Raw genomic sequence first — 10,052 nt, forward strand, 5'->3', positions numbered from 1 at the left:
ACACATTTTATTTCAACCAAAAATGCTTAAACAATAATGTGATAGTGATAGAAGGGCACTCATTTTGTGCAAAAATGGAAAGCTTTTCAATTTCCAATGCGGCAGAATTGTTACAATAGCCGATAATCCATTTTCCCAATGATAAATCCCTATATACGGGTGGAACAACCAGTGACTTCAGACTATACCTCCCTATAGAGGTATGTTATAGACAATAGAGCACGCTCATGAGAATAGAGGCCCACATTGTTTTTGTGTTCTCCCCCAATACAAAAACAGAACCCACTGAATAATGTCAGTACCATCACCCTTCAGGGTCCAACTCTCTCCCCCCTCTCTCTCCCAGGTCTAAGTGCTGCATGCTGCACACACACACACACCACACCACACTCACTGCATATAAGTAAGAACATGTTTACTACAGCTGCTGCCACATAGGTCACTGTATGACTGTGTTTACACATGGGGACAATAGATCTGACTTTTCAATGCATCGTGAAACACTTGTGGTCTCGCTCGCTCCTCCCAAAAAACTGATTTCTGGCTGGAAGGATGAGACCGGGATGACCGAGTGGCGTTACAGAAAACCTGGAAACCGGCTTCTTTACTGCTGGGGGGAACTGTATGTTTGTATTTTAACCACTGCACAAATGAAGTTCCGAAAGGAAAATAAAGTAATTTGAAGTTGAAGTTGAACTGTGCTGTAAAGAAAGAGTCGCGTCCGAGTCGCCTCCTCTGTGTCCTGTCCTCATCACACAGTATGTACTATTATTCCAGGGTTCTGCACTTTCTCCGCTGAGAGCCGGTGAGGAGAATCAAACGTGTCTCACACAAAGAACATCTGAGCCGATCAAGTCTGTTTGCGCAGTAAAAAAACAAAAAAAACAAAAAAAAACAATTACCATTCCACGTGAGAATGGGATTCCGTGTCATGGTTTCCGCTGTTCCTCTGTGTTGTCCATAGGGGCTTGTTCCAGCAGGTAGACTTACCCAGTGTAATAATCCATGCTTTAACCCTTTCACTGCCGCACTACCAAACGGTTAACCCTTTCACTGCGCCACGACAGCAGGTCAATCCTTTCACTACCACACTACAGGTTAACCCTTTACTATCACACTACAGACGGTTAACTAACGTCAACTGGTGTAGACGGTAGTGAAAGGGTCAAGCCATAAACCTTTAACTTTATGTGGGCTGTGTCTGTTGCCGTGACGAGGCTTCCCTGCCTCTGTTGCTGCGCCGATGATGTCGTTGGCCCCGCCCCCCCGGTCTCTTGGCTCCACCCCCCCCCGGTCTCACGGCATCAGGTTCCCCTGGGACAGAGAGCGGGTCATCTCCGTGTGGACGAAGTATGTCTTCAGCTCTCCTTTCCCCTTGACGTTGATGATGCCTCGACAGGTGCACATGTAGCCCAGGGTCAGGAGGATACGACTTGTCTCTTCCGTCACCTAGAAGAAGAAGAAGAAGAAGAAGAAGAAGAAGAAGAAGAAGAAGAAGAAGAAGAAGAAGAAGAAGAAGAAGAAGAAGAAGAAGAAGAAGAAGAAGAAGAAGAAGGAGGAGGAGGAGGAGGAGGAGAAGGAGAAGGAGGAGAAGGAGAAGGAGAAGAAGAAGAAGAAGAAGAAGAAGAAGAAGAAGAAGAAGAAGAAGAAGAAGAAGAAGAAGAAGAAGAAGAAGAAGAAGAAGAAGAAGAAGAAGAAGAAGAAGAAGAAGAAGAAGAAGAAGAAGAAGAAGAAGAAGAAGAAGAAGAAGAAGAAGAAATGTAATTTATAACAGATTGTTGTGGGACAGAAACGGGCGGCCGACTCGCAATATTCTATATTGAGAGGCGTCTTTTTTTTTTTTTTATACCGTTAAGAAGTGTAACTTAATGTTACATGCATGCATTTTTCCGTTCTCTCTGCGATGATGAAAGCAGAGGAGTGTGTGTTTCAACACCTCAAGTAACTGTAATGAATGAATGCCAAGCCATTCAATTTCCATTCTCAATTCAATTTCACGCCAGACCACACCTCACTACAGCCCAGGCTTGTAGTTCTTTAGGGGAGAATTGGGACACAATACTGTCGGACAAATAACAAGAATTAACTCATTTACAAGTTATATTACGTTTAGCAAATAAGGGAACAGATAAATAACATTTCAATGCAGTCAAAAAAGTGCTAGACATTTTCGCGATTTCTGATGCTTTTATCTCGCCGCACTAAGTCGGGGTTTGGTCACGTCGGGGCACAAGGTTGTGTGTTTATGGTTGTTCGAGATAAATAAAGATCAAATCAAAATCACCAATGTGGAAGTCGATGGATGAACAAACGGAGTGCCAGTCTTCCTTCAGCTTACGTCCATCTTTATTCAACAACAATAACCGCCAAACACTTCATACTTCCCCATATATCTCCTCCCCCCTGACCCTTCAACTCTGGTGTGAGAGACTCCCTTAAAGTGACACTACAAAATGTTATTTGTGTAACACCTTTCATAGAGGAATTGCAAAGCAGAGTGCGTAAAATAAACCAGTCGACTATCGGCTAATTTTGGCCAATCAAAGTCGACTATACAAATCCTTAGTCGAGGACAGGCCTAGCTCCTTCCAGATATGAAGCATACAAGGGCATCAGATGAACAAAAGATGGGGAACGTGTTACATGTTGGTGAAATGACATCTCTATGCCGTCGTATAATAATAATAACTGAACATTTCCCATCAGCGCTCACTGATATCGGGAGAACATCAGGGAGAAATCTTCTAAAAGCTGAATCCAAAGCACACCGCGTCAGTCAGTCAAGACCCGGGCCTGCACAGCAGATGTTGATGGGATATTGATATGACCCATCCACCTCCGTCAGACTGCCCGCTACGGAGCCACGATAACTCCCGGTGCCACAGTGCAACGCGGGGGCGATCACAAAGCAATCATGTCTTATCAGCGCGGAAGCCGGCGTGAGAGCGTAGTGTCTGAACTGTCTCTCAGAGGTCAGGCGTTGCGCCGCGCTCTCCGCTATCTCGACATGTCACGATGGCAAATGTTCCACTTTGCAGGGAAGAAGAAGAAGGGGATCTGTATTGTGTGAACGCGTCTAAATGGAAATTGGAAAACCGAGGTGCGACTGGAAAAAAAGAAGAAAAAAAAGGGAGAAATAAGAGGAAAATAAAACTGAAACGGAACAAACGAGAAGATAAAATAAACACGGACTCAGTAGAAACCAGTTTATTTAGATTATTCCTTTTTTATTATATATATATTATTATCATTATTATATAATATAATATTTATTTGTATTTGTATTAGTCTATGCTGTGCTGAAATGTTTATTTATTTATAAAAACATAAACTTGTTTTCAATATTTATTAATGATCTCCCCTCAATTTGCACAGGTTGTAATACTCAACTCTATGCCGACGACACAGTGATATATACATCTCAAATTACCTTACCTCAAATTCAGTCAACACTGCAATCAAATTTCAATAAACTCGAATCATGGCTCTCGGCTAATAAACTTTTAATCAACAAAACTAAAACTAATACTATGCTCTTTGGGACCACCCGTAATCTTGCATCCAAAACCATTAATCAACCATTTAATATCACTTGTCTGGACGGTACACAACTGCATAGAGTTGATCACATTAAATACCTTGGTCTATGGCTTGATTCAGAACTCTCATATAAATATCACATTGATAATATTGTTAGAAAAGTCAACTTTAGTGCTGGTGTTCTCTACCGCAACAGAAAATGTTTCACACTCCCTGTCAGAAAGAAACTGGTTCAGCAACTAATTTTACCCATCATGGATTACGCTGACGTAGTTTACCAAACTGCATCTAAAACCAACCTTCTTCCACTAAACACACTATTCAACCATCTATGCAGATTTGCTCTTGGCTGCCCATATTTGACACACCACTGCACCATGTATGAAAATCTTAATTTGCCAGCTCCCACAGTAAGACGACAGCAGCACTGGTTACAGTTCATTTTTAAATGTATTCACTTCAATTATCCGCAATATCTCAAACAGTATATGGACCCTTTCACCTCTATACATCAACTGAGACACTGTGCACAGCTATTTTTTAAAGTTACAACAAATGTTACTACCTCAGTTGGCAAAAAAGCATTCATGTTCAAAGGTCCATCTGACTGGAATAATCTCCCAGTTCATATTCGAGCTATAACATCCTCACAACTGTTTAAAACTGTGCTGTCCTCTCACCTTGAGATTACTTGTTCATGTTTCCACCAATAATAGTATAACAGATCTTTGAAGCAATCACTTGAATATGTGCTCTGTGTTTTGTTGTTTGGTTGTCTTATGTTCCTCTTGTTTGATGTTGTTTGAACCTGTTTATTATTAATTTTATCTTGTTTTGTGTTTGGTTTTTGTTTGCTTCTTTTGTTTTGTTATGTTTAATACATAATAATTTATGTATTCTGTAAGCTGTGGACCCCCTTGAAAACGAGATGGTTCATCTCAAGGGGTAATTCCAAATAAAGAATTTCAATATATAAACAATGGAACTTGTATGTGAAACGCAGAATCATCAGAACCTCCTATCTTAGCCATAACTGTTAAACGTTCAAATTAACCATCAGGGTGGGTGGGTGTCTTGGTCTAGTGGTGAGAGCTGTGTTTGTATCATGGTGGGTGTCTTAGTCTAGTGGTGAGAGCTGTGTTTGTATCAGGGTGGGTGTCTTAGTCTAGTGGTGAGAGCTGTGTTTGTATCAGGGTGGGTGTCTTAGTCTAGTGGTGAGAGCTGTGTTTGTAACATGGTGGGTGTCTTAGTCTAGTGGTGAGAGCTGTGTTTGTATCAGGGTGGGTGTCTTAGTCTAGTGGTGAGAGCTGTGTTTGTATCAGGGTGGGTGTCTTAGTTTAGTGGTGAGAGCTGTGTTTGTATCATGGTGGGTGTCTTAGTCTAGTGGTGAGAGCTGTGTTTGTATCAGGGTGGGTGGGTGTCTTGGTCTAGTGGTGAGAGCTGTGTTTGTATCAGGGTGGGTGTCTTAGTCTAGTGGTGAGAGCTGTGTTTGTATCAGGGTGGGTGTCTTAGTCTAGTGGTGAGAGCTGTGTTTGTAACATGGTGGGTGTCTTAGTCTAGTGGTGAGAGCTGTGTTTCTATCAGGGTGGGTGTCTTAGTCTAGTGGTGAGAGCTGTGTTTGTATCAGGGTGGGTGTCTTAGTTTAGTGGTGAGAGCTGTGTTTGTATCATGGTGGGTGTCTTAGTCTAGTGGTGAGAGCTGTGTTTGTATCAGGGTGGGTGGGTGTCTTGGTCTAGTGGTGAGAGCTGTGTTTGTATCATGGTGGGTGTCTTAGTCTAGTGGTGAGAGCTGTGTTTGTATCAGGGTGGGTGTCTTAGTCTAGTGGTGAGAGCTGTGTTTGTATCATGGTGGGTGTCTTAGTCTAGTGGTGAGAGCTGTGTTTGTATCAGGGTGGGTGTCTTAGTCTAGTGGTGAGAGCTGTGTTTGTATCAGGGTGGGTGTCTTAGTCTAGTGGTGAGAGCTGTGTTTGTATCATGGTGGGTGTCTTAGTCTAGTGGTGAGAGCTGTGTTTGTATCAGGGTGGGTGGGTGTCTTGGTCTAGTGGTGAGAGCTGTGTTTGTATCATGGTGTGTGTCTTAGTCTAGTGGTGAGAGCTGTGTTTGTATCAGGGTGGGCGTCTTAGTCTAGTGGTGAGAGCTGTGTTTGTATCAGGGTGGGTGTCTTGGTCTAGTGGTGACAGCTGTGTTTGTATCAGGGTGGGTGTCTTAGTCTAGTGGTGAGAGCTGTGTTTGTATCAGGGTGGGTGGGTGTCTTAGTCTAGTGGTGAGAGCTGTGTTTGTATCAGGGTGGGTGTCTTAGTCTAGTGGTGAGAGCTGTGTTTGTATCAGGGTGGGTGTCTTAGTCTAGTGGTGGGAGCTGTGTTTGTATCAGGGTGGGTGTCTTAGTCTAGTGGTGAGAGCTGTGTTTGTATCAGGGTGGGTGTCTTAGTCTAGTGGTGAGAGCTGTGTTTGTATCATGGTGGGTGTCTTAGTCTAGTGGTGAGAGCTGTGTTTGTATCAGGGTGGGTGGGTGTCTTGGTCTAGTGGTGAGAGCTGTGTTTGTATCATGGTGTGTGTCTTAGTCTAGTGGTGAGAGCTGTGTTTGTATCAGGGTGGGCGTCTTAGTCTAGTGGTGAGAGCTGTGTTTGTATCAGGGTGGGTGTCTTGGTCTAGTGGTGACAGCTGTGTTTGTATCAGGGTGGGTGTCTTAGTCTAGTGGTGAGAGCTGTGTTTGTATCAGGGTGGGTGGGTGTCTTAGTTTAGTGGTGAGAGCTGTGTTTGTATCAGGGTGGGTGTCTTAGTCTAGTGGTGGGAGCTGTGTTTGTATCAGGGTGGGTGTCTTAGTCTAGTGGTGAGAGCTGTGTTTGTATCAGGGTGGGTGTCTTAGTCTAGTGGTGAGAGCTGTGTTTGTATCAGGGTGGGTGTCTTAGTCTAGTGGTGAGAGCTGTGTTTGTATCATGGTGGGTGTCTTAGTCTAGTGGTGAGAGCTGTGTTTGTATCAGGGTGGGTGGGTGTCTTGGTCTAGTGGTGAGAGCTGTGTTTGTATCATGGTGTGTGTCTTAGTCTAGTGGTGAGAGCTGTGTTTGTATCAGGGTGGGCGTCTTAGTCTAGTGGTGAGAGCTGTGTTTGTATCAGGGTGGGTGTCTTGGTCTAGTGGTGACAGCTGTGTTTGTATCAGGGTGGGTGTCTTAGTCTAGTGGTGAGAGCTGTGTTTGTATCAGGGTGGGTGTCTTAGTCTAGTGGTGAGAGCTGTGTTTGTATCAGGGTGGGTGTCTTAGTCTGGTGGTGAGAGCTGTGTTTGTATCAGGGTGGGTGTCTTAGTCTAGTGGTGAGAGCTGTGTTTGTATCAGGGTGGGTGGGTGTCTTAGTCTAGTGGTGAGAGATGTGTTTGTATCAGGGTGGGTGTCTTAGTCTAGTGGTGAGAGCTGTGTTTGTATCAGGGTGGGTGTCTTAGTCTGGTGGTGAGAGCTGTGTTTGTATCAGGGTGGGTGTCTTAGTCTAGTGGTGAGAGCTGTGTTTGTATCAGGGTGGGTGGGTGTCTTAGTCTAGTGGTGAGAGCTGTGTTTGTATCAGTGTGGGTGTCTTAGTCTAGGGGTGAGAGCTGTGTTTGTATCAGGGAGGGTGTCTTGGTGTAGTGGTGAGAGCTGTGTTTGTATCAGGCTGGGTGGGTGTCTTGGTCTATTGGTGAGAGCTGTGTTTGTATCAGGGTGGGTGGGTGTCTTGGTCTAGTGGTGAGAGCTGTGTTTGTATCAAGGTGGGTGGGTGTCTTAGTCTAAGATAAGATAAGATAAGATATTCCTTTATTGATCCCCTTGGGGAAATTCAGGCATCATAGCAGCATGGGGGAAGGGGGGAGGGGTACAGGTAGTAAAAACAACACAAGCAGTGTAAACAAATAGGTCAATATAATTTACTATCGAACTAACTGAAAATTATTCACAGTATTCACAGTGTCACATAAGGTGCAGTATGCATAAGGTAGTGTTATAATTTACTATCTACTGAAATATACATTGTTCACAGTATCACAGTATCCACTGAAATATACATTATTCACAGTATTACAGTATCCCCATAAGGTGCAGTATGCCTAGGGTAGTGTTATTGTCCTCCTTGGGTTCCTATTAGTCCTAGGTCAATGTCTGGCAGCAGTCGCTGCCCCCTGTTGTGGAGCCTGGAGGCCGCTAGTCGCTGCCCACTGTTGTGGAGCCTGATGGCCGCTGGTATGAAGGACTGTCCGAGGCGGTTAGTTGAGTGTCGGGGGGGTATGAGTCTGTGGCTGAACGTGCTTCTCATCTTGACTAGCTTGTCGTAGAGGGGGTGGTAGGGGTTCTCCATGATGGCAGCCAGCTTCCTTCTGATCCCCCTCTCTGCCATCACCTCTAGTCTAGGTAGCTCGACTCCCACCACGGAGCTAGCCTTCCTCACCAGCTTGTTGAGCTTGTTGGTGTCCCTTGAGTTGATGTAGCCTCCCCAGCATGCCACAGCATAGAAGAGGACGCTGGCCACTACAGACTGGTAAAATGACTGCAGCAGTCTATTGCACACGTTGAAGGACCTGAGTCTCCTCAGGAAGAACAGCCTGCTCTGTCCCTTCCTGTAGAGGGCCTCGTGTTATCTGACCAGTCCAGTTTATTGTTCAGGTGTACCCCAAGGAACTTATAAAGTCCACCACCTCCACCTCTAGTGGTGAGAGCTGTGTTTGTATCAGGGTGGGTGTCTTAGTCTAGTGGTGAGAGCTGTGTTTGTATCAGGGTGGGTGTCTTAGTCTAGTGGTGAGAGCTGTGTTTGTATCAGGGTGGGTGTCTTAGTCTAGTGGTGAGAGCTGTGTTTGTATCAGGGTGGGTGTCTTGGTCTAGTGGTGAGAGCTGTGTTTGTATCAGGGTGGGTGGGTGTCTTGGTCTAGTGGTGAGAGCTGTGTTTGTATCAGGGTGGGTGGGTGTCTTGGTCTAGTGGTCAGAGCTGTGTTTGTATCAGGGTGGGTGGGTGTCTTGGTCTAGTGGTGAGAGCACTCACCCGCGACCACAATCATCAGTCAGTTCAACTCCCAAGCACGTTGTTTGTTTTGGACTTTCGTCCAACTCGCATCTGTCGCATTAACCCTTTTACTGCCACACGACAGAAGGTTAACCCTTTACTATCACACAACCGGCTGTTGTACGGCAGTGAAAGGGTTAACCTTCTGTGGGTTGTCGCAGTGAAAGGGTTAACCGTTTTGGTAGTGCGGCAGTGAAAGGGTTAATAGAACAAAGGCAGACCACATGATATAATAATAATAAGCTACATGTTTAATGTCTAATTATATGCTAAAATAATATGCAACGTGAGATGATTGGAGACCTATTTCAGAACACTATTGTATTCTATAAGATAATCAATAATGCAATCTGTGTGACAGATGACAGCTAATCCAGTGGGGGAGTGGTTTGGGGAGTGGTTGGGGGAGTGGTTAGGGGAGTGGTTATGGGGAGTGGTTAGGGGAGTGGTTATGGGAGTGGTTAGGGTAGTGGTTAGGGGAGTGGTTGGGGGCGTGGTTAGGGTGAGTGGTTATGGGGAGTGGTTAGGGGAGTGGTTAGGGGAGTGTTTAGGGGAGTGGTTATGGGAGTGATTAGGGGGAGTGGTTATGGGAGTGGTTAGAGGAGTGGTTAGGGGAGTGGTTAGGGGTGGACAAGAGAGATACTAGAGCATGTCCAGCTACCTGTATCTTCCCCAGGACTCCAGTGCTGTCCATTCTGCTGGCTACATTCACTGTGTTTCCCCAGATGTCGTACTGCGGCTTCTGGGCTCCGATCACCCCAGCGATCACCGGGCCGTGGTTAATACCTGAGAGAAACAAGACATTCAGTCAAACACTAGACTACTTTACTCCACTATACAACATAGTAGGCTATATATATATATATACTATATGGTCTGGTGTCTACGTCTGACACCAAAACATGCAGCCAAAACAAACACAGTTCCAGCCAGGACACTGTTAAGAAAGAGGCTCATTGATATGTATAAATAAATACATAGTCCAAAGAGCCAATACTCAATAGTCCCAATAGTCAATAGATTAGATTAGATTCAAATGTATTGTCATTATACAGCAAAGTACAGCCCAACGAAAATAAGTTTGGCACCCAACCAGGGTGCAAATGTAAAGTGCAATAGTAATATACAATGTACAGGTGATTAAACTGGATATAAAATATATAAATTATTACATGATTTATTCCATTCATGTCTTGGTTATAATGGATTATTTTTTCTTTTTAACAGACATCCCATTTTATCACCAAAAATGAATAGCACTTTTGGTGATGAATGTGATCCATTAGAGGCAAATGGTAAATATGAACCATATATACGCTGTATAGATTTATTGTAATTGTTGAGATATGGTTAATATAAATGGTGCATTTATATCGCGCTTTTATCCAACAGCGCTATTCCAATTTGTTCCTCACATTTTACATTGCATAGTAGTAGTCATAATTTTTTATATTGTCGTTAATAAATGGGTATGTACAGAATCCCAGAAGCTACAAC

The 10,052-nt window shown here is 44.2% G+C and overlaps 1 protein-coding gene across 1 annotated transcript in view; it reads right to left on the reverse strand.

Moving 5' to 3' along the window:
* Positions 1-1,296: 1,296 nt before the first annotated feature.
* Positions 1,297-10,052, reverse strand: part of adcy2a (adenylate cyclase 2a) — a gene marked incomplete at both ends in the record, with an annotated part of 165,780 nt that continues 157,024 nt past the window's right edge. The window contains 2 exon segments of the mRNA XM_084308324.1: positions 1,297-1,449; positions 9,217-9,341. Coding sequence (XP_084164450.1) covers positions 1,297-1,449; positions 9,217-9,341 — 278 coding nt within the window.

The sequence above is a fragment of the Notolepis coatsorum genome, assembly GCF_963971535.1.
Source record: "Notolepis coatsorum genome assembly, chromosome: 2".
Lineage (NCBI taxonomy): Eukaryota > Metazoa > Chordata > Actinopteri > Aulopiformes > Paralepididae > Notolepis > Notolepis coatsorum.